The 24,593-nt window shown below is 46.5% G+C and overlaps 1 protein-coding gene across 6 annotated transcripts in view; it reads right to left on the bottom strand.

Moving 5' to 3' along the window:
* ABAT (4-aminobutyrate aminotransferase) overlaps nt 1–24,593 on the bottom strand; it is a 444,030-nt gene that overhangs the window by 36,534 nt on the left and 382,903 nt on the right. For all 6 annotated transcript variants that reach the window (XM_063934264.1, XM_063934261.1, XM_063934263.1 and 3 more), the window contains 2 exons: nt 16,668–16,835; nt 12,271–12,417 (listed from right to left, as the gene is read on the bottom strand). In XM_063934264.1, coding sequence (XP_063790334.1) covers nt 12,271–12,417; nt 16,668–16,835 — 315 coding nt within the window. The remainder of the gene's footprint in view (nt 1–12,270; nt 12,418–16,667; nt 16,836–24,593) is intronic.

The following is a 24,593-nucleotide window of genomic DNA, read 5'->3' as shown; positions in this document are numbered from 1 at the left end:
ATTTTGGCTCATTCTGCGTGCTATAATGTGAATTTCGGCTCATTCAGTGTGCTATAACGTGAATTTTGGCTCATTCTGCGTGCTATAACGTGAATTTTGGCTCATTCAGTGTGCTATAATGTGCATTTCGGCTCATTCTGCGTGCTATGATGTGCATTTCGGCTCATTCTGCGTGCTATGATGTGCATTTCGGCTCATTCTGCGTGCTATGATGTGCATTTCGGCTCATTCAGTGTGCTATGATGTGCATTTCGGCTAATTCTGCGTGCTATAATGTGAATTTCGGCTCATTCAGTGTGCTATAACGTGAATTTTGGCTCATTCTGCGTGCTATAATGTGAATTTCGGCTCATTCAGTGTGCTATAACGTGAATTTTGGCTCATTCTGCGTGCTATAATGTGAATTTCGGCTCATTCAGTGTGCTATAACGTGAATTTTGGCTCATTCTGCGTGCTATAACGTGAATTTTGGCTCATTCAGTGTGCTATAACGTGAATTTTGGCTCATTCAGTGTGCTATAACGTGAATTTTGGCTCATTCTGCGTGCTATAACGTGAATTTTGGCTCATTCAGTGTGCTATAATGTGCATTTCGGCTCATTCTGCGTGCTATGATGTGCATTTCGGCTCATTCTGCGTGCTATGATGTGCATTTCGGCTCATTCAGTGTGCTATGATGTGCATTTCGGCTCATTCAGTGTGCTATGATGTGCATTTCGGCTCATTCAGTGTGCTATGATGTGAATTTCGGCTCATTCTGCGTGCTATGATGTGAATTTTGGCTCATTCTGCGTGCTATGATGTGAATTTTGGCTCATTCTGCGTGCTATAACGTGAATTTTGGCTCATTCTGCGTGCTATAATGTGAATTTTGGCTCATTCTGCGTGCTATAACGTGAATTTTGGCTCATTCTGCATGCTATAATGTGAATTTCGGCTCATACAGTGTGCTATAATGTGAATTTTGGATCATACTGTGTGCTACAATGTGAATTTCGGCTCATTCAGTGTGCTATAATGTGAATTTTGGATCAAACTGTGTGCTACAATGTGAATTTCAGCTCATACAGTGTGCTATAATGTGAATTTTGGCTCATTCTGTGTGCTGTAGAAACAGAATTTGTCGGCAGATAAGAACCACTTGGCCCATCTAGTCTGCCCCTTTTTTTTTTTTTTTTACATTATTTTTTATCTCTAACCTTATCTGATCCTTATTTCTTTGTAAGGAGATCCTTATGTCTATCCCATGCATGTTTAAATTGCCCTACTGATTTAGCCTCTACCACCCCTGATGGAAGGAATGGCGATTCGCCAGTCTGTATCACCAGTGCGCAGGGTTCTCTCCACTAACTGGCAACATTTTATTAGTAATGGCAACAATAGGAAATTTAGAAGCGAACGGGAAGGGCATTACTAAGTGGGAGGGGCTATCATTAGGGGGAGGAGTCATAATTCTTAAACCGCCCCCCCCTAAAAGTTAAGTGTAGATCCGCCACTGGTTAGAAGTACCAGAATACAGCAGGAATCCTGGGAGCACAGGCTAAAACAAATACAACAGGGTTGTAACTTGAAGCACTGGCATCCCTGTCCTAAACCAGCCTCCTTTTATAGGAAGAAGTCTCCCTGGATTGGCTGGAAAACTAGGAACAGGAATTATGTCAGAAACTTGGTCTCCAACATGGCGGCGCCCAGTAATGCAGACCTTTTCTGACAACATGCTGCTCACTGCCCCTGGTCTCCTAGGCAACGGCTTAGCGAGAGCGAGCTGCTGCAGCGGAGTCCCGCCGCCACGAGCGGACCCCCTCAACGCCATTTCCGCTGCCTGTACCCTTGAACCCAGCACCGCAGCCCTCCACCGCCGCTGCCCGGCCGCCCGTGAAGCCCGCCCCGCGGCCCCAGCGTTCCGGTAAGACCCCGGACGCTGACAATCTGAAGATGCGATCCGGACCACTTGTCCAACAGATCCCACTGAAAGATCCTCGCATGGAACCTGCCGAAGGGAATGGCTTCGTACGATGCCACCATCTTTCCCAGGACTCGCGTGCAGTGATGCACCGACACCTGTTTCGGTTTTAAGAGGTCTCTGACTAGAGTCACGAGCTCCTGAGCCTTCTCCGCCGGGAGAAACACCTTCTTCTGGTCTGTGTCCAGAATCATGCCCAGAAAGGGCAGACGCGTCGTAGGAATCAGCTGCGACTTTGGGATATTCAGAATCCAGCCATGCTGCTGCAACACTTCCTGAGAGTGTGCTACACTGATCAGCAACTGCTCTCTGGACCTCGCCTTTATGAGGAGATCGTCCAAGTATGGGATAACTGTGACTCCTTGCTTTCTCAGGATCACCATCATTTCTGCCATTACCTTGGTAAATATTCTCGGTGCCGTGGAGAGCCCAAACGGCAACGTCTGGAATTGGTAATGACAGTCCTGTACCACAAATCTGAGGTACTCCTGATGAGGTGGATAAATGGGGACATGCAAGTAAGCATCCTTGATGTCCAGAGACACCATAAAATCCCCCTCTTCCAGGCTTGCAATGACCGCTCTGAGCGATTCCATTTTGAACTTGAATCTTTTCAGATAAATGTTCAGGGACTTTAAATTCGATATGGGTCTGACCGAACCGTCCGGTTTCGGTACCACAAACATTGTGGAATAGTATCCCCTTCCCTGTTGAAGGAGGGGAACCTTTACCACCACCTGCTGGAGATATAACTTGTGAATTGCCGCTAACACTACTTGCCTTTCCATGGGGGAAGCTGGCAGGGCCGATTTGAGGTAACGGTGAGGGGGCATCGCTTCGAATTCCAGCTTGTATCCCTGAGACACAATCTGTATAGCCCAGGGATCCATCTGTGAGCAAACCCACTGGTGGCTGAAATTTCGGAGATGCGCCCCCACTGCTCCTGGCTCCACCTGTGGAGCCCCAGCGTCATGCGGTGGATTTAGTGGAAGCCGGGGAGGACTTCTGTTCCTGGGAACTAGCTGTATGGTGCAGCTTCTTTCCTCTACCCCTGCCTCTGGCAAGAAAGGATGCACCTCTGACTTTCTTGCTTCTTTGTGATCGAAAGGACTGCATTTGGTAATACGGTGCTTTCTTAGGCTGTGAGGGAATATATGGCAAAAAATTTGACTTCCAGCCGTAGCTGTGGAAACTAGGGCCCTCATTCCGAGTCGTTCGCTCGGTAATTTTCATCGCTTCGCAGTGAAATTCCGCTTAGTACGCATGCGCAATATTCGCACTGCGACTGCGCCAAGTAATTTAACAATGAAGATAGTATTTTTACTCACGGCTTTTTCTTCGCTCCGGCGATCGTAGTGTGATTGACAGGAAATGGGTGTTACTGGGCGGAAACACGGCGTTTTATGGGCGTGTGGATAAAAACGCTACCGTTTCCGGAAAAAACGCAGGAGTGGCCGGAGAAACGGGGGAGTGTCTGGGCGAACGCTGGGTGTGTTTGTGACGTCAAACCAGGAACGACAAGCACTGAACTGATCGCAGATGCGGAGTAAGTCTGAAGCTACTCTGAAACTGCTAAGTAGTTTGTAATCGCAATATTGCGATTACATCGTTCGCAATTTTAAGAAGCTAAGATTCACTCCCAGTAGGCGGCGGCTTAGCGTGTGCAATACTGCTAAAATCGCCTTGCGAGCGAACAACTCGGAATGAGGGCCTAGGTCCGAGAGACCGTCCCCAAACAATTCCTCACCCTTGTAAGGTAAAATCTCCATGTGCTTTTTGGAGTCGGCATCACCTGTCCATTGCCGAGTCCACAGGACCCTTCTGGCAGAAATTGACATTGCATTTATTCTAGAGCCCAGTAGGCAAATGTCCCTCTGGGCATCCCTCATATATAGGACAGCGTCTTTTATATGCCCCAGGGTCAGTAAAATGGTATCCTTGTCTAAGGTATCCAGTTCCTCAGACAGATTATCTGTCCATGCTGCTACAGCACTACACATCCAGGCCAACGCAATTGCTGGCCTCAGTAGAGTACCTGAATGTGTATAAACAGACTTCAGGATACTTTCCTGCTTCCTATCGGCAGGATCCTTTAGGGAGGCCGTATCCTGTGACGGCAGGGCCACCTTCTTAGATAAGCGTGTCAGAGCTTTATCTACCCTAGGGGAGGATTCCCAGCGCATCCTGTCCGTTGGCGGGAAAGGGTACGCCATAAGTAACCTTTTGGAAATCAGCACTTTCCTATCGGGGGAATCCCACGCTTTTTCACATAACTCATTTAACTCATGTGAAGGGGGAAGTGTCACCTCTTGCTTTTTCTCCCCATACATATAAACCCTCTTGTCAGGGACCTCTGATATGTGCAATACATCCTTCATTGCTATAATCATGTAGCGGATGGCTTTAGCCATTTTAGGCTGCAATTTTGCATCATCGTCATCGACACTGGAGTCAGAATCCGTGTCGATATCTGTGTCAACAATTTTGGATAGTGGGCGCTTCTGAGACCCTGACGACCTCTGCGCTGTAGGATCAGGCATGGGCTGAGACACCGACTGTCCCAAGGCATCAGCTTTATCCAACCTTTTATGCAAGGAGTTTACATTATCATTTAACACCTTCCACATATCCATCCAATCAGGTGTCGGCGCCGTCGGCGGAGATACGTCATTCATCTGCACCTGCTCTGCCTCCACATAGCCCTCCTCGTCAAACATGTCGACACACGCGTACCGACACACCACACACACAGGGGATGCTCTATATGAGGACAGGACCCCCACAAGGCCTTTTGGAGAGACAGAGAGAGAGTATGCCAGCACACACACCAGCGCTATATTACCCAGGAATCACACAGCAACTTAGTGTTTACCCAGTAGCTGCTGTATATATGATTAATGCGCTAAATTTATGTGCCCCCCCTCTCTTTTTACCCTCTTTCTACCGTGAGTCTGCAGGGGAGAGCCTGGGGAGCTTCCTCTCAGTGGAGCTGTGGAGAGAAAATGGCGCTGGTGAGTGCTGAGGAAGAAGGCCCCGCCCCCTCAGCGGCGGGCTTCTGTCCCGCGATTTTGTGTAAAATTAATGGCGGGGGCTCATGCATAATACAGTGCCCAGCTGTATATATGCTGCTTTTTTGCCAGGAGGTAATCAATTGCTGCCCAGGGCCCCCCCCCTGCGCCCTGCACCCTACAGTGACCGGAGTGTGTGGGTTAGTGTGGGCGCAATGGCGCACAGCTGCAGTGCTGTGCGCTACCTCATATGAAGACAGGAGTCTTCTGCCGCCGATTTTGACGTCTTCTTGCTTCAACCCGCCGGCTTCTGTCTTCTGGCTCTGCGAGGGGGACGGCGGCGCGGCTCCGGGAACGGACGACCAAGGTTAGGTTCCTGTGTTCGATCCCTCTGGAGCTAATGGTGTCCAGTAGCCTAAGAAGCGCAACCTAGCCGCAGTTAGTAGGTTTGCTTCTCTCCCCTCAGTCCCACGTAGCAGAGAGTCTGTTGCCAGCAGAAGCTCTCTGAAAATAAAAAACCTAACTAAAATACTTTCTTATTAGCAAGCTCAGGAGAGCTCACTAAAATGCACCCAGCTCTGTCCGGGCACAGATTCTAACTGAGGTCTGGAGGAGGGGCATTGAGGGAGGAGCCAGTGCACTCCTGCGGAGCCCGTCTATTCCCCATGGTCCTTACGGAGTCCCCAGCATCCACTAGGACGTTAGAGAAATAGATTTACCGGTAAGTAAAATCTTATTTTCTCTAACGTCCTTGAGGATGCTGGGACTCCGTAAGGACCATGGGGATTATACCAAAGCTCCCAAACGGGCGGGAGAGTGCAGATGACTCTGCAGCACCGATTGAGCAAACAGGAGGTCCTCCTCAGCCAGGGTATCAAACTTATAGAACTTTGCAAAGGTGTTTGTCCCCGACCAAGTAGCTGCTCGGCACAACTGTAATGCCGAGACCCCTCGGGCAGCCGCCCAAGAAGAGCCCACTTTCCTAGTGGAGTGGGCCTTACCGATTTCAGTAACGGCAATCCTGCCGTAGAATGCGCCTGCTGAATCGTGTTACAAATCCAGCGAGCAATAGTCTGCTTTGAAGCAGGAGCGCAAACCTTGTTGGCCGCATACAGAACGAACAAAGCTTCAGTCTTCCTGATTCTAGCCGTTCTGGTCACATAAATCTTCAAAGCCCTGACTACATCCAGGGACTCGGAATCCTCCAAGTCCCGTGTAGCCACAGGCACGACAATAGGTTGGTTCACATGAAAAGATGAGACCACTTTTGGCAGAAAGTGAGTGCGAGTCCTCAACTCTGCCCTATCCACGTGAAAAACCAAGTATGGGCTTTTATGTGATAAAGCCGCCAATTCGGAAACACGTCTTGCCGAAGCGAACGCCAACAACATGACCACTTTCCACGTGAGGTATTTAAACTCCACAGTTTTGAGTGGTTCAAACCAAGGTGACTTGAGGAAACGTAACACCACGTTAAGATCCCAAGGCGCCACCGGAGGCACAAAGGGAGGCTGAATATGCAGCACTCCCTTCACAAAGGTCTGTACTTCAGGAATAGAGACCAATTCTCTTTGAAAGAAAATGGATAAGGCCGAAATCTGGACCTTTATGGACCCTAATTTTAGGCCCAAAGTCACTCCTGTTTGAAGGAAGTGAAGTAGACGGCCCAAATGGAACTCCTCCGTAGGAGCAGCTCTGGCCTCACACCAAGAAACATATTTCCGCCATATACGGTGATAATGTTTTAACGTCACGTCTTTCCTAGCCTTGATCAGGGTAGGAATGACTTCCTCCGGAATCCCTTTTTCCGCTAGGATCCGGTGTTCAACCGCCATGCCGTCAAACGCAGCCGCGGTAAGTCTTGGAACAGACAGGGCCCCTGCCGCAGCAGGTCCTGCCTTAGAGGAAGAGGCCACGGATCCCCTGTGAGCAACTCTTGCAGCTCCGGATACCAAGTCCTCCGTGGCCAATCCGGAACAATGAGTATTGTTCTGACACTGCTTCTTCGTATTATTCTCAACACCTTGGGTATGAGAGGAAGATGAGGAAACACATAGACCGATCTGAACACCCAAGGTGTCACCAGAGCGTCTACCGCTACCGCCTGAGGGTCCCTTGACCTGGCGCAATACCGCTTTAGCTTTTTGTTGAGACGGGATGCCATCATGTCGATTTGAGGCAGTCCCCAACGATCCGTGATCTGTGCGAAGACTTCTTGATGAAGTCCCCACTCTCCCGGATGCAGGTCGTGCCTGCTGAGGAAGTCCGCCTCCCAGTTGTCCACCCCCGGGATGAACACCGCTGACAGCGCGCTTACATGGCCTTCCGCCCAGCGTAGAATCCTGGTCGCTTCTGCCATGGCCATTCTGCTCCTTGTTCCGCCTTGGCGGTTTATATGAGCCACTGCCGTGACATTGTCTGACTGAATCAGAACCGGTTTTCTCCAAAGTAATTCCTCCGCTTGACGCAGGGCGTTGTATATGGCCCTCAACTCCAGGACGTTGATGTGGAGACAAGACTCTAGGCTTGACCAGAGACCTTGGAAATTTCTTCCCAGTGTCACTGCTCCCCAGCCTCGGAGGCTTGCGTCCATGGTCACCAGGACCCAGTCCTGAATGCCGAACCTGCGACCTTCTAGTAGGTAAGCACTGTTCAGCCACCACAGGAGAGATACCCTGGTCCTGGGAGACAGGGTGATCCTTTGATGCATTTGTAAATGGAACCCGGACCACTTGTCCAAGAGGTCCCATTGAAAAGTCTTCGCATGGAACCTGCCGAAAGGGATGGCCTCGTAGGAAGCCACCATCTTCCCCAGGACCCGTGTGCAATGATGCACTGAAACCTTTTTTGGTTTTAATAGGTTCCTGACCATGGCTATGAGTTCCTGAACCTTTTCGATCGGAAGAAAAACCTTTTTCTGGTCTGTGTCTAGAATCAGCCCCAAAAAGGTCAGACGCGTTGTAGGGACTAGCTGGGACTTCGGTATATTGAGAATCCAGCCGTGTATCTGCAACGTCTTCATGGACAGAGACACGCTGTCCAGCAACCTCTCCCGAGATCTCGCCTTTATGAGGAGATCGTCCAAGTATGGGATAATTGTGACCCCCTGCCTGCGCAGGAGCACCATCATTTCCGCCATTACCTTGGTGAAAATTCTCGGGGCCGTGGAAAGCCCAAACGGCAACGTCTGAAATTGGTAGTGACAGTCCTGCACTGCAAATCTCAGGAACGCCTGATGCGGGGGGAACATTGGAACAAGAAGGTAAGCATCCTTTATGTCCAGGGACACCATCCAATCCCCCCCCCCTCCAGGCTGGCGATGACCGCCCTGAGTGATTCCATTTTGAACTTGAACCTCTTCAAGTACAGGTTCAGAGATTTCAGGTTTAAAATGGGTCTGACCGAACCGTCCGGTTTCGGGACCACAAACAGGGTTGAGTAATATCCCTCTCCTTGCTGGAGATGAGGAACTGTGACAATCACCTGTTGAATATACAATTTTTGGATTGCTGCCAACACTAGCTCCCTCTCTGATGGGGAAGCCGGCAGAGCCGATTTGAAAAATCGGCGAGGAAGCAAGTATTCGAATTCCAGCCTGTATCCCTGAGAAACAATCTCTAATGCCCAGGGATCCACCTGCGAGTGAACCTAGACGTGGCTGAAAAACCGAAGACGAGCCCCCACCAGATCTGCCTCCCCTCGGAAAGCCCCAGCGTCATGCGGTGGACTTTGCAGACGCAGGGGAGGACTTCTGCTCTTGGGAACTAGCTGTGTGCAGCTTTTTTCCCCTGCCTTTCCCTCTGGCAACAAAGGATGATCCACGTACCTTCTTGTTTTTATTGGAACGAAAGGACTGCATTTGATAATGAGGTGCCTTTTTTGTATGCTGCGGGGGGATATAAGGTAAGAAATTTGACTTACCAGCCGTAGCGACAAGATCCGAGAGGCCGTCTCCAAACAACTCCACCCCTTTGTAAGGCAAGGACTCCATATGCCGCTTTGAATCGGCATCTCCCATCCACTGTCGGGTCCACAAGAGCCGCCTAGCAGAAATAGACATAGCATTTATTCTGGAGCTTAATAAACAAAGGTCTCTCTGAGCATCCCTCATATACAAGGCAGCATCTCTGATATGCTCTATGGTCATTTGAATGGCGTCAATTTCCGTAGATAAGGAATCTGCCCATGCCACAACCGCACTACAAACCCAGGCCGACGCCATAGCCGGTCGAGCAATAGTACCGGAATGATTGTAAATGTGCTTTAAGGTAATTTCCTGCCTGCGATCAGCAGGTTCCTTGAGGGAAGCCGTATCCTGAGAAGGCAGTGCCACCTTTTTGGACAAACGTGTCAGCGCCTTGTCAACTTTTGGCGAAGATTCCCAGCGTATCCTATCAGTTTGTGGAAAAGGATACGCCATGAGAATCCTTTGGGAACTTGTGGTCTCCTATCCGGAGATTCCCAAGCCTTTTCGCACAAGTCACTTAATTCAAATGAGGATGGAAAAGTGACTTCAGGCTTTTTCCCTTTATACATGTGTACCCTCATGTCATGGACAGGGGGTTCCTCAGTAATATGCAAAACCTCTTTAATGGCAATAATCATGTACCGTATACCCTTAGCCACCTGCGGCTGTAATTTTGCATCTTCATAGTCGACACTAGAGTCAGTATCTGTGTCGGTATCTGTGTCATCGACCTGGGATATGGTGCGCTTCTGAGACCCCGAAGGACCTGGCGCCCCAGGGACAGGCATGGACTGGCTACCTGACTGATCCCTAGCTTCTGCCTTGTCTAATCTTTTATGCAATAGATTGACATTTGCATTCAAGACATTCAGCATATCCACCCATTCCGGTGTCGGCGTTGCCGACGGCGACCTGACATTCAAGCACTCCCCCCTCCACATTAAGCGAGCCTTCCTCGTCAAACATGTCGACACACGCGTACCGACACACTTCACACACAGGGAACCCCTTTCCTGAAGACAGTATCCCTGTCAAGGCCCTTTGGAGAGACAGAGAGAGAGTATGCCAGCACACACCCCAGCGCAATAACCCTGGAGACCAACACAAAATGTTTTTCCCCAGCAGCGCTGTATAATATGTAAACCGCCAATTATGTGCCCCCCCCCCCCCCCCCGTTCTCTTTTAAGCACCCTTTCACCGTGTGTCAAGCAGGGGAGAGTCCGGGGAGCTTCCTCTCAGCAGTGCTGTGGAGAGAAAATGGCATCGGTGAGTGCTGAAGGAGAAGCCCCGCCCCCTCGGCGGCGGGCTTCTGTCCTGCTCAAACTTAGTAAAATATGGCGGGGGCTCTTTTATATACATGTACAGAGCCCACCTGTACATGTATATAGTCTTTTTGCCATGCAGAGGTTTATATTGCTGCCCAGGGCGCCCCCCCTGCGCCCTGCACCCTTACAGTGACCGGAGTATGTGAGGTGTATGGGAGCAATGACGCACAGCTGCAGTGCTGTGCGTTACCTCAGTGAAGCTGAGGGCTTCTGCCGCCTGACGACTTCTGTCTTCTGTACTTCTAGCTCTGTGAGGAGAACGGCGGCGCGGCTCTGGGGGAGGACGCCCAGTAAGAACCTGCGTTCACCCCTTCTGGAGCTAATAGTGTCCAGTAGCCGAGGAAGCAGAGCGTATCTTTGACAAGAAGGTCTGCTCCTCTCTCCTCAGTCCCTCGATGCAGGGAGCCTGTTGCCAGCAGTGCTCCCTGTCTAGGCAGAGAACTCTGGGGAGCTCTCTGCAGTGCACCCATCTTGCTCTGGGCACAGTGTAAAACGGAGGTCTGGAGGAGGGGCATAGAGGGCAGTGCACACCCAGAGTCCAAAGCTTTCTTAAAGTGCCCTATCTCCTGTGGAGCCCCGTCTATTCCCCATGGTCCTTATGGAGTCCCAGCATCCTCAAGGACGTTAGAGAAATAAAAAAAATTACACCAACATTTTATTTCCTGGTACTCCAGATTATACAAAGCTTGATGTGGTCACAGAATTAGGGGTATATATTTATTTATATATTAACAATGAGAGGCCCTCCTAAGCTATCTCCATTATTGTCAGCACTTATCACCAAATTAAATTGTATTTATTAATAGCAGACAAAGCAGCTACATTTCAATGTTTACATTGGGTCTGACACTGTTGACAAAAAGTGAATTCCTGGTTCTGACCCTCTGCATTCATGGGCATTTTCAGAAAGGGATATCTAAGTGCTGAATTAAATATTTCCAGACCAAAATTCTGAATCCACTTGGCTATCTTTGACAGGTAGTGTATAAGGGATACATATAAGCCATGACAGGATGCGGTTAATATACCGCCTGTCTGGATCCCGGCGTTCAGTTTACAGACACCGAAATCCTGACAGCCGGGGTAATGCCGGCAGCCGGAATCCCGACCAAAGTCTGGCATTCCCACTCGGGTGATGGGTCCATGCCATCACCCGAATGGGAATATAACCTGTGGTGAGCAAAGTTCGCCACCAGGCTCGATGCGCAGTAAGCCCGCGGGGGAACTCGCTGCTGAGATTTATATTGATGTGGTGCCACTGCTAGTATAGTGACAGCCGGCATCCCGTCTGACAATCTCCCGTATGTATTCCACCTGGAAACAGTGTGGCAAGGACAATATAATGGTTTCCCACAATCAACCCTGTTTCCTCTCCAAACCACCAAGCCTATTTCAGCTGCACCTCTCACGTTTTCATCTCTAGTTCCTCTGTCACTCCTTAATGATAATTCCATTTTCATATCCAAAATACATTTTTATTTTGTTTAATAACCACTGTGATTCCAAAAAAACCTTCTGTAAGCACCTCTATTAACCCCATAAAGATTTGTCTAGCTTTCTGCCTTTCACATAGTATTTCTAGCAAAGTAAAGTCAACCTGTAGTAACATCACATAACAGCTCTGTGACAGACATCTGTAACCATGAATGCCAACATAATGGTACCATGGCAGCCCCCTGTGACCTCATGACCTAGAACAGATTTACCAGTTACTGAACAGGAGTAGGGAAAGCCATTTTCCTAAAAATGTCAATCACCAATATGTCCAAATGCTCTTCTCCAATCACCTTGCCAGCTTTACTAATACTCTTAATACTCTGTACCTTTATATTCATCCTATTTACACCTCGAAGGCATTTCTCATCCTACACTTTTTTTTACTAACTCTAAGCTAATATAATAGGAACTATACATTTATTTATAAATCTATCATTAATTAGCAATGCATTGAGAAAATATTTTTTTATTAAAACAAGTTACAAAGATACAAATAAATTGAGCAGTAACCTGGAAATCGAGAAGTCCATCTAGAAGAACCTTTCCAGTTTGGATAGCGTTGTTGATAAGATCTTCACGCTTGATTACATTTATAACTTCAGCCAACAGAAGTGTTTTGGATGGTTCCCCAAGCCAGGTGTTGAAAATTCGGAAAGGCTTGTAATAAATACAAATTATTATTTACAAATAGTACAATTAATAAACAGTACTTCAACTAAAGGCTCCAATACATCAGCGATGGATTGTGACAATTTGATGATTTTCTGAGGATTGCCCCACACCATTGTAAATGTATGAGATTCCCCAATAGATGACTGCGATCAAAAAGTGATCGCAATCGACATCACAGATTGTCCAACAGATTGTGCGATGGATCAGACTTGCGATTGCTAAAGTATGGCAGTGATCAGTCTTTTCTGTGACCGTTCGGACGATCCTACAATTCTTCCACCGATGTCAATCACTGCTATAGAGATTACATTTAGGGGGTATATCCAATTATCCCCGTTAAAACATTGGGTCCGAAAAACGGCAGTTTTCGACCGTTTATCTGACTTTTTTTCTGATGTTTCACGGTTTTTCTTTTTTACAGGCTATCCTGTTAAATCGCGTGTAAAAAAAAAAATATTTTCTCCCGAAAACACACAGATTCAGTGAAACCTGTGTGTTTTCGGGTGAAACAGCCCGGTTTTCGTCCTGTTTCCGGGGATTCTGCTTCGCCTGCCGGAGGCAGGCGAAACAAAATCCCAGATAAGCCGGCGCGTGCCGCGGCTTATCGGGGCTAATTAGATAGCCCCCGGCGGGACAATTAGCCCAGGTAAAAAACCGGGGCTAATTGGATATCCCCCTAGGTGGTGTATACGCACATTCCCAATCTGCAGCTCCAATGTGAAGTAAACAAAAATCTGTATATCACTGGTAAATATCGGTTGTGTATGGGTGCAGACTGCAAGATTGGGTATTCAAACAATTGTGGAACAAACTGCAAAATCATCAAATTGTGGATTTCAGATCGCTGATGTTTGCGGGCCTTAAACTGTTGAATTAATACAGACGCTAAACAAAAATGATGTGGAAAATAGCTAACATTTCTTCAGGTAATGACACAATCCTATAGTGCCGTTTATCAGAAAAACGAATGACAAATTAACCTTTGCCTGGCCATTAATCAATGGAAATAAACACAGCCTCTGTGTTTTATATGTGCCTTCCCCATTCAAGTGCCCAGAGTATTTTGGCTAGCCTGGGAAAATGACACTGTAACAGTGTAGGCTATGCTTTATGAGGTCCATAGCTACACTGTATAAACAGTAGCAGTGTGCTGTAGCATATCTATGTATAGAGTCAGGTGGTCAGTATTCTGTCATACTTGTCTAAGGGCCCCCATACATCAGCAATCGATTGGCGTAATTTGCTGTTTTGCAGATGATTGTGCAAATAAATCTGCAATGTATGGGGTTCACAGATCGCGGATTCAACCAAAAGGCGACTATGATTGTTAAATCAGGTTGTCCAACATGTTGCATTTCACAGATCAATTAGAGCTGTAGATTGCTAGTGTATGGTGCAATCAGCAGATTTGCAGAGCTGATGAGCCTTTCAAGATTGGAAGATCTGTATTTGCTGAAAATTATCTGCAAATCACTGAAAATATCTGTAATGTATGGGCACAGATTGGTGAATTGGAAAATCTTTAAATCTGAGAAAAAATCTCAGAATCTATAGATTGTTTTTTGTGATTGCTGATGTATGCAGGCCTTCAGAGAAACAGTCCATCATATGCCTCATTCATGCACAGATTTGTTAAGGTTTTGTTTTAGTTTTAAACAAAATATTATATTACCAGCTTCACTCATATATTCATTTTAATTATGCTGCAAAAAATAATAAGTAAAGGCAACTGCACATATGAAGCCAATTATTTTGTAAGGGACATACTGACACCTACATCTAAATACTATTTAAGCCTGTTTTGTAGAAATAAAAAATTAAATACAATATCTCCCAACTATCCTAATTAACAGAACAGCCCCTTATTGTAGATCTATAAAGAGATATGGCTTGTATGAAAGTGGGATAGGTGTTGTCAAGTTGCGGCACATAAGGCTGGGCTTTGAGTAAATCGGAGGTGGACTTTATTTTATCTCAAATTTGCAAGTATGAATATTGAGAGGTATAAAGTCCATTATTTGATTTCTAAATACATTTATAGTTGAAGAAACTATAAGAAAGCACCAATGGTGGAGGCTTCAAAGCTATCAGATAGTGTGTGCATCCATTTAAAACACAGAATGCCCAATAGAAATTACACATATTTGCTTTCTTTCTTATAATGGCACTTAAAAAATGACTGTTGGAATCTGGTAGTCATGGCTACACCACCTTCTTCCTTCACACCAGTTTCCATGAATGCCCCACATACAGTTTTTTGTAACTCTCCCAACTGACTTTCTAAACCAGGTAGTGCTTTGCTTCTAAAGCTGGGTACACACTGATGCAATGTGTATCCAGACGATACGTCGACATGAAGGGCCGACATATCGTTATCTGTTTACACACTGAACGAGATAATGACGGTTGGAGCGACATATCGCTCCTTCCTTCCTTACATGTGCTGTGGTCGCTAGTGTTATAGCTAAGTTTGATGTGCAGCACATCACACCTATCAACGTCACCAGCGACAGCGGTCACCCGCAAATTGCCCAGAACCGACATATCGGCACGACATCGCGCCAGTGTGTACCTAGCTTAAATTGTACTAAACAGAAGAGAACTTTCTTAAGATACTACACTCTTTTACTTGGGCTAAACAGAGGAGGCATGTTTTATGTATTACCTAGGACTTTAAGCTGTAGTTGAAGCCCTCTGTTTTTTTATTTATATATAGCATAGCACATACACTGACAAGAACATGCTGAAATGATGGATTGTGCTTAACAATATATACACAGCCTAAGCAGTCTTATCTTCTTCAATCTGACTGACATTTTCCATTATGCAGGGACTAGCTTATCACACAAAAACAGAATTGCCATACTTGGCAGGTAGGAATAAGCACTATCTTGTGTTAAGTGTGTGTAATTACTATTTTAAAGCTCTTAACTTGTGAGGCTTCTGCTTTTAGAGGGGAGAAACTGATGGGACCTATATAAAGAGATGCACAACTACACAGATGCATACAGGCAAATATACTATTACTGTACCTCATGTAAGTCACTAGTTAGACTTAAGATGCCCATACACAGCATGATAATTGCACAAACCAGCCAATTTAGGGGGGTATTCAATTAGCACCGGTAATCTCGGAGCTCTTGAATTTGCTGCCCTGCATATTCAATTGCGGCCTGTTTACGCCCTTTTTTAGGGCATTTTCCCCAATGCCTTTTCACCATTTTTTGTGTGAAAAGGCATTAGCGAAAAATGACTCAAAATAATTGAAAATGGCCTGCGTTTTCACCGGCGCAGGTGAGAAAACTTGTGGATTCGCCGATCCACGTTTTTTGCTCCTGCTGAATTTTTCGCCTAGTCAAAAAAATGGCCCTGCTAATGAATAGGGCGAATCCCCATTTGCCCTAAAAATAGCAAAAAGTCAAGCTTTTCCTCCTAGGTGAAAAAAAACAGACCTAATTGAATACCTCCCTTAAATGACTAGGCTCAACTATTATCTTTCAGTGAATGGTATTGAATGTTACAGCTGAAAAGTTACCTCGATAATTTGGTTTGGTTATAAAACCTACTCGATCCACCCAAACATCATGTAGTGTATAGAGACGATCCGACTATCGGGCAGTTGGCTCCTCCCCTGTCCATGGTGACTAGTTTGCTGCACTGACATGCAGATGTGTGGCCAGTTTCACACTGGTTACATAAATTTGGAATACAGTTTTGGGCACCGGTCTATAGACCAACATAGGAGAACATATAAGCATTCAGAGGGAATGGATAGTTACTTGTGCAGAAGTCATACGAACTGGGATATATTACAGTTACTTTAGGGAAAAAAGGAGCTTTAGGTGTATATGAAATGTATTCAAGAAACTTTTCATTCTCTGGACTGCACGGGTGACCAGGGCTCATCCACTGCGATAGCCTAAGGCATTAACACTATCAATATAAATCGCTTTTCTTTTTTTATTATTGTAAGCGATTATTTTATTAATTTTTATCACCTAGTATTATACAATGCCCCAAAGTTACTAAAACCAGGCTAGATGTTTGCATTTGCCAACCAATGACTATTATGCAGGATTTAATGCTCCTCAAACTCCCACTTGCTCTCACTGAGATACTGGTTCAGCATAACAACGAGAAACACAGAAGAGAAAACCTTTTCTTTGCTTATTTGTTGCTTTACTTGCTACAGTTATGGATGACAACTGTCATTATTAGTCCCTATGATTACTTACTGCATCCGGCCGGAGCTCTTCCTTATGGAAAAAACCTCCTGTCATCATTTTCTTACTGAAGGAAACAACATCAGCTGGGTCATCGATCCCCCAATGTTCATGGGCCCAGAATTTACCAGTGGATCCACCTCCTGTCTGAACTTCATCCACCAAAAATGCACTTCCATGCTAGAAGTGTAGATACAGGTTTTACATGAGTACCGTGAAATAACATATTACAATATAGTACTGTACATTGAGCTAAGGGACACAGTTAAAACACCGGCGTTCAGGAGACCAATGCCGGAATCCCGACAGCCGGTGGAATACTGCCGGACTGAATCCTGACCTCAGCAGGGTATTCCGACTCAGCTGGTTGGTCCATGCCACCAACCAAGTGGGAATATAACCTGTGGCGAGTGAAGCAAACCACCGGGCCAAAGCGTGGCGAGCGCCATGAGCCCGGACGGAGACTCACTGCTTAGCCTCTGACAGATGGGATGCCACTGTCGGTATACTGACAGCCGGTATCCCGTCTGCCGGTAAAACATACAGATTCCACAGATAATACATTGGATACCATCATTTAAATTGCATTCTCTCATATTTAACCAGATAAGCAATTTTTATTCATTTTTGATGTATGCTGAATAGCATATGTTTTATAAGTTGTGTTTACTAAATCCCTTTATAGAACATACTAAAGTATGTTTGCTGCGCCTATCATTGTATATGGTGATATTGCTGATGTAGTCCATCAATGACCAGGAGTACACAGGTGTCAAGATATTCAGATATGCCTATATTTCACTTGCATTTCTTACAAATCCACACATTTATTTACGTGTGGTCACTTTTTTCTAATACTACTACACCTAGAAACTGCCTTTTCTAAATATTATTATTAAATATATGTGTTGTATATATAGCTATAATATAATGTACTAAAATGTCTGTATCTAACATGTGCGGTCAGGAGCAGAGGTTGCATGCAGGTGCTCTTCACAGCCCACCAATCACAGCAGTTTCCTCCCACCAGAGACTAAAAGACACAGAGGGAAGAAATTAAAAAAGAGGGGGAAAGAGAGAAAAGTAATAGAGGAAGAGAGAGAGAGAAACAGAGGGAAAGGGGGCCAGCAAGATAGAGGAGGAGAGAGACAGAGGAGAGAAAGGGGGGCAGAAGGAGGCAAAGATACAGAGTTGGTTCACAAAAGAGCAGAGAGAGACCAGGGAAAGAATAAAGGTAGAGCAATAAAAAAAAACCTGCAACACCGGGCACAACAGCTAGTGACCCAGCAAATGACAGATCCAAAATAATCATATATATTATAAGTAAAAACGTGGGAGGATTTGAACTACTCACAACAGACAGCAGAATGAGTGGGTAGCTAAACCTACAAAACCTATATATTTAATTTAGAGATGAGCGGGTTTGGTTCACAGAGAACCGAACCCCCCCGAATATCCCATTCCGAGCCCGGATCTGAATCCGGCTTGGGACTTCCCGCCAGACTCGGAAACCAGAACGAGGCACATCATCATCATCCCGCTGTCGGATTCTCATGGGTTTTGGATTCCATATAAACAGCCACGCGTCGCTGCCATTTTCACTCCAGACTTGGAGAGTGAGGGAGACAGATCTCTGTCTCTCTGTGGGTGGTGGCGTCGGGTGGTGTTAGTGTGTGCTCTGTAGGGGTGCTGCTGCAGTCACTGTGGTGTACCTGTGCTGTGTTAGGGGTGTTGTCCTGGCTGTCACTGGTGTTTCTGTTTCATGTGCTGTTATGGGTGCTGCAGCTGTACATGGGTGTAGCTGTCCTCCTGTATGCTGTAATATATAGGGGTGCTGCTGTTAAAATAATATTACATAGGCCCTGTATGCTGTTAAAAGTCAGGGGTGCAGTTGTTAAAAATGAAAAGCACACTGGTCCTGTAAGCTGTAAAAATATAGGGGTGCTGCTAAAATAACATTACACTGACCCTGTATGTTCTAAACATTCAGGGGTGCAGTTGTTGAAAACTAAAAGCACACTGCTCCTGTATGCTGTAAAATATAGAGGTGCTGCTGTTAAAATAACATTACACTGGCCCTGTATGCTGTTAAAATTCAGGGGTGGAGTTGTTAAAAATTAAAAGCACACTGTTTCTGTATGCTGTAAAATATAGGGGTGCTGCTGTTAATATAACATTACACTGGCCCTGTATGCTGTAAAAATACAAGGTGCAGTGAAAATCAATGTTCACTGGCCCTGTCTTGTATGCTGTAATAATTCTAGGGTGTAGTGAAAATCAATATACACTGGCCCTCTCTTGTATGCTGTAATAATTCTAGGGTGCAGTGAAAATCAATGTACACTGGCCCTGTCTTGTATGCTGTAAAAATTCAGGGGTGCAGTGAAAATAAATGTACACTGGCCTTGTCGTGTATGCTGTAAAATTACAGAGGTGTTGTGAAAATACAGGGGTGCTGGCACTGTCCGTGGTTGCGATGTCTAGGCTTGACTTTCACAACACTGTAAGGGAAGAGGAGGGTCCTACCACCATTTGCACACCCCCTGCAAGTGCTGGGAGGAGCACCGCCAGTCCAGTTGCTGATATTGAGATTGAGGATGTCACTATAGAAGTACACCAAGATGAGGAGGATATGGGTGTAGCTGGCTTGCGTAGGAAGTTGACGATAAGGATTCTGATGGAGATGTGGTTTGTTTGAATCAGGCACTAGTGGAGACAGTTGTTGGCCATGGGTGAAAAAGCCCATTGTCATGCCTGGGCAAAATACCAACAAAGCCACCTCTTCAGTGTGGAATAATTTTTCCACAAATCCGGACAACAAGTGTCAAGCCATCTGTTGCCTTTGTCAATTCATAATAAATAGGGGTAAGGACGTTAACCACCTAGGAACATCCTCCCTTATATGTCACCTGCAGCGCATTCATCATAAGGCATTGTCCAGTTCAGAAACTTTGGATAATAGCGTAAGCAGTCCACTGACGCCTACATGATGTGGTTTGTTTGTTTGAATAGCATTTCTCTGTGAGGATGAGGATGTAAACACAGAAGGGGGGGATCTGAGGATGAGGACGACATCTTGCCACTGTAGAGCCAGTTTGTGCAAGGAGAGATTAATTGCTTCCTTTTTGGTGGGGGCCCAAACAAACCACTCATTTCAGCAACAGTCATGTGGCAGACCCTGTCGCTGAAAGGATTGGTTTGTTAAAGTGTGCATGTCCTGTTTATACAACATAAAGGTTGGTGGGAGGGCCCAAGGACAATTCCATCTTGCACGTCTTTTCTTTGCCACATCATTCCAGGGGTGCTGCCCCACTGCCGTTTAAGTCCAGGAGTGCTGTTGCCTGTCTGCTGTGCTGTGTAATTCTCCAGGGGTGCTGCCTATGCTGTACAAGTCCAGGGGTGCTGCCGTATAATTCCAGGGGTGCTGCTGTACTTGATCCTAGGTTTAAATGAAAGCCTAGAGCAGATATGATACAAGCTTCAAAATCACAAACAGATTTGTGAAAACTAGCTGCAAAGGTGGAAATTGAAAGTGTTTTTAAATAAAGTGGGGAGAGACCACATTTGTGGCCAAAGTCAGTGTGACTCACAAGAGACTGAATCATAATCCAGCGCAACTGCTGGAGAGGTAAAAGTCATATTTTCTGCCGAAGCATTAGAGAGAGGTTCTTCTCAAGTATTTCATGTTAGGAACTCACTCAAATGAATGGCTCCAATTAGTCAACCTTAATTTTGATTTATTATTGAAGTTCTACATTTTGGGATTATGTATTTAGAAGATGCGCATTTGTTGTACAGGGATCTTCTTTTCCTAAAGGCTGCGTAGGGTTATCGCAAGACCTTGCGGTGTTAGACGAACAGAGCTTCAGTGATCTTGCATTGCATCAGCTTTCCATTGCACTGCAGCACTAGATGGACCAGGAGCTCCTGTGAGGCACAAACAGTTACTGAATAAGGCCCAGTATGGAGTTTCATGGTGGCTTACAGCCAGGAAGATGTCTGGCTTTCCAGGCTGAGGCATGCTGTGGGCACAGAGGTTAGCATTGCTTCCGGCCACAGTCCTACTTATAGTATGAAATGACTTTGGACTGTAGAGTAGTAAGCTCCACTAGGGCAGGGGCTCAATAACCAAAACATTCACTGCACAGTCGTGCTTAGTACTTTACCGAACCCACCCGAACTCAACTTGCCTTATCCGGGGCTGCTGTGGGGGCTCAGGAGGGGCTGCTAAAATATCTAAGGGGCTGCTTTATTTAAAAATAAAATATGAATAAAATAAACAAGACAATAATGCGTTCACATGCGTGTAACTGGGAGCTGTGATAAACAAAAGAAGTCTCCAGACTCAGTGGAGGGGACAATATCCAATCTTGATCCTGTGGTATACACCAGTGTATTTGCATCCCAGCATTAAATCTGAGATTATCTTAATCACTGAAAATGGACAAGGGAGTACAATTTTGGAGGCTTTGGCTCCTAGTTTTTCAGTTTGCCAAGTAATGTGGTCATTAATAATGATATAGTTGCTTGGTTGAAGTCCTTTCTGTTCCACACCAATATAGGAGTAGAGGTGAAAGCTTGTGTGGTGTTCCTGATTGCATGTGCCGCTCTAATTTTTAATCACCTTCTTGACACCGTCCTCTTCCTCTTGCCTCTTCTCATAATGTGAAAAGTCATCGAATATGAAGGTGGTATGTTTGTAGCTAGCTATGATTCAGAAAACTTGGCAAGCTTTTTCCAGGGGGACCACCTGTCGCTGGGTTTATTAAACTGTGCATGTCCTGTTTAAACATAAGGGTGGGTGGGAGGGCCCAAGATAATTCTAGCTTGCACCTCTTTTTTTCTTTGCATTATGTGCTCCCTGGGACCTAGTTTTTAAAACTGCCAACCTGTCTGCCACTGCAGTGCCACTCCTAGATCAGCCAGGTGTTTGTGCCGCTCACTTGTGTCGCTTAGCTTAGTCATCCAGCTACCTCGTCGTACCTCTTTTTTTCTTTGCATTATGTGCTCTTTGGGGCCTATTTTTTAAAACTGCCATCCAGTCCGCCACTGCTGTGCCACTCCTAGATGGGCCAAGTGTTTGCGCTGCCCACTTGTGACACTTAGCTTAGTCATCCAGCGACCTCGTGCAACCTTTTGGCCTAAAAACAATATTGTGAGGTGTTCAGAATAGACTGAAAATGAGTGGAAAATAGGATTTTGGTTACCTACCGGTAAATCCTTTTCTCGTAGTCCGTAGAGGATCCTGGGGTCCATATTAGTACCATTGGGTATAGACGGGTCCACCAGGAGCCATTGGCACTTTAGGAGTTTAATAGTGTGGGCTGGCTCCTCCCTCTATGCCCCTCCTACCAGACTCAGTCTAAAAACTGTGCCAGAGGAGACGACATACTTCGAGAGAAGGAATTACACAGATAGTGGCGAGATTCATACCAGCTCACACAAACATGAAAATCCGGCCAACATGCTGGAAAAACCCAGCAACAGCTGAAACAGTAAATAACACAGAACTTACCTAGGAACCAGGTAACACTGAACCATAAACCAATGCAGGAAACGAAGCGCTGGGCGGGCGCCCAGCATCCTCTACAGACAGATTTAGATAACCAAAATCCTATTTTCTCTAACGTCCTAGAGGATGCCGGGGTCCATATTAGTACCATGGGGATGTACCAAAGCTCCCAGTATGCCTGACCAAACTTGAGGTCATCAGAGGCCAAAGTATCAAACTTGTAAAACTTGGCAAATGTGTTCGACCCAGACCAAGTAGCTGCTCGGCAGAGTTGTATCGCCGAGACAACCCGGGCAGCCGCCAAGGAAGAACCCACTTTACGAGTAGAGTGGGCCTTTACGGATTTCGGACACGGCAATCCTGCCGTGGAATAAGCATGCTGGATAGTGAACCTGATCCAGCATGAAATCGAGTGCTTAGAAGCAGGACATCCAATTTTCATTTGATCATAGAGGACAAACAGAGAGTCACTTTTCCTATGACGAGCCGTCCTCTTCACGTAAATCTTCAAAGTCCTCACCACATCCAAGGCCTTTGAAGTAATTGAGGAGTCAGTAGCCACTGGCACCACAATAGGTTGGTTTATGTGGAAAGCCGACACAACCTTAGGAAGGAACTGTGGACGAGTCCTAAGTTCTGCCCTGTCTTCATGGAAGATCAGATAGAAGCTTTTACAAGATAAAGCCCCCAATTCCGACACGCGTCGTGCAGAAGCCAAGGCCAACAAGGTGACCGCCTTCCACGTGAGAAACTTGAGATCAGCCTCCTGTAGAGGCTCAAACCAAGCAGATTGTAGGAACTGCAACACCACATCAAGATCCCATGGAGCTGTAGGTGCCACAAAGGGAGGCTGGATGTGCAGAACCCCTTTCAAAAAGGTCTGAACCTCAGGAAGAACAGCCAATTGTTTTTGGAAGAAGATGGACAAAGCAGAGATCTGGACCATGATGGAGCCCAGTCTCAGCCCCATATCCACCCCTGCCTGTAGAAAGAGGAGAAAACGCCCAAGTTGAAACTCCACTGCCGGAAACTTCGTGGCCTCACACCAAGAAACATATTTCTTCCAAATGCAATGGTAATGCTTAGACGTTACCCCCTTCCTGGCCTGTATCAGGGTAGGAATGACCTCACTCGGGATACCCTTCCGAGCTAAGATCTGGCGTTCAACCGCCATGCTGTGAAACAAAGCCGCGGTAAGTCTTGATAAGCGAACGGCCCCTGCAGAAGCAGATCCTCCCGAAGAGGTCAAGGCCGTGGATCTTCCAGCAGAAGATCCAGCAGATCCGCGTACAAGCCCTCCTTGGCCAGTCCAGAGCAATGAGGATTGCCAGAACTTTCGTTCTTCTCAAGAGTTGAAGAACCCTTGGTATCAGAGGAAGTGGAGGGAACACATACACGGACTTGAACACCCAAGGTGTTACCAGTGTGTCCACCGCCACTGCCTGTGGGTCTCTTGACTTGGAACAGTACCTCCGTAGCTTCTTGTTGAGGCGGGAGGCCATCATGTCTATGTGAGGAACCCCCCACCAACCGGTTACCTCCTCGAACACCTCCGGATGGAGGCCCCACTCCCCTGGATGGAGATCGTGTCAGCTGAGGATGTCTGCTTCCCAGTTGTCTACGCCTGGAATGAAGATTGCCGACATCACCACCGCGTGCCTTTCTGCCCAGATGAGGATCTTTGACACCTCTGCCATGGCAGCTTTGCTCTTCGTTCTGCCTTGTTGGTTTATGTAGGCCACTGTGGTCACGTTGTCCGACTGCACCTGAACAGCCCGATCCTGTAGAAGGTGTGCTGCTTGCAGAAGGGCGTTGTAAACGGCCCTGAGTTCCAGGATGTTTATTGGGAGAAGTGACTCTTGATCCGACCATCGTCCTTGAAAGGTTTCCCCCAGGGCAACCGCTCCCCAACCTCTTAGACTTGCATCTGTGGTCAAAAGGATCCAGTCTTGAATTCCGAACCTTCGCCCTTCCAGAAGGTGTGGAAGTTGCAGCCACCAGAGGAGTGAAATCCTGGCTTTCGGAGACAGGCGTATCCTCTTGTGCATGTGTAGGTGAGAGCCCGAACACTGGTCCAAGAGGTCCAGTTGAAAAGGTCGAGCATGAAACCTGCCGTACTGCAGAGCCTCGTAGGCGGCAACCATCTTCCCCAGAAGGCGTATGCATTGATGAACCGATACCCGGGTAAGCCGTAGGACATCCCGGACCATTGTTTGAATCACCAACACTTTCTCTGCCGGGAGAAATACCCTCTGCACTTCCGTGTCGAGGATCATTCCCAGGAAAGACAGCTGCTTTGTCGGCTCCAGATGAGACTTCGGAAGATTCAGGATCCAACCGTGCTTCCTGAGCAACTGTGTCGTGAGTGCAATGGACCGCAACAACCTCTCCCTGGATGACGCCTTGATCAGGAGGTCATCCAGATA

This window comes from Pseudophryne corroboree, chromosome 7, assembly GCF_028390025.1.
Source record: "Pseudophryne corroboree isolate aPseCor3 chromosome 7, aPseCor3.hap2, whole genome shotgun sequence".
Classification (NCBI taxonomy): domain Eukaryota; kingdom Metazoa; phylum Chordata; class Amphibia; order Anura; family Myobatrachidae; genus Pseudophryne; species Pseudophryne corroboree.
This window is presented reverse-complemented; position numbering and strand designations above follow the sequence as displayed.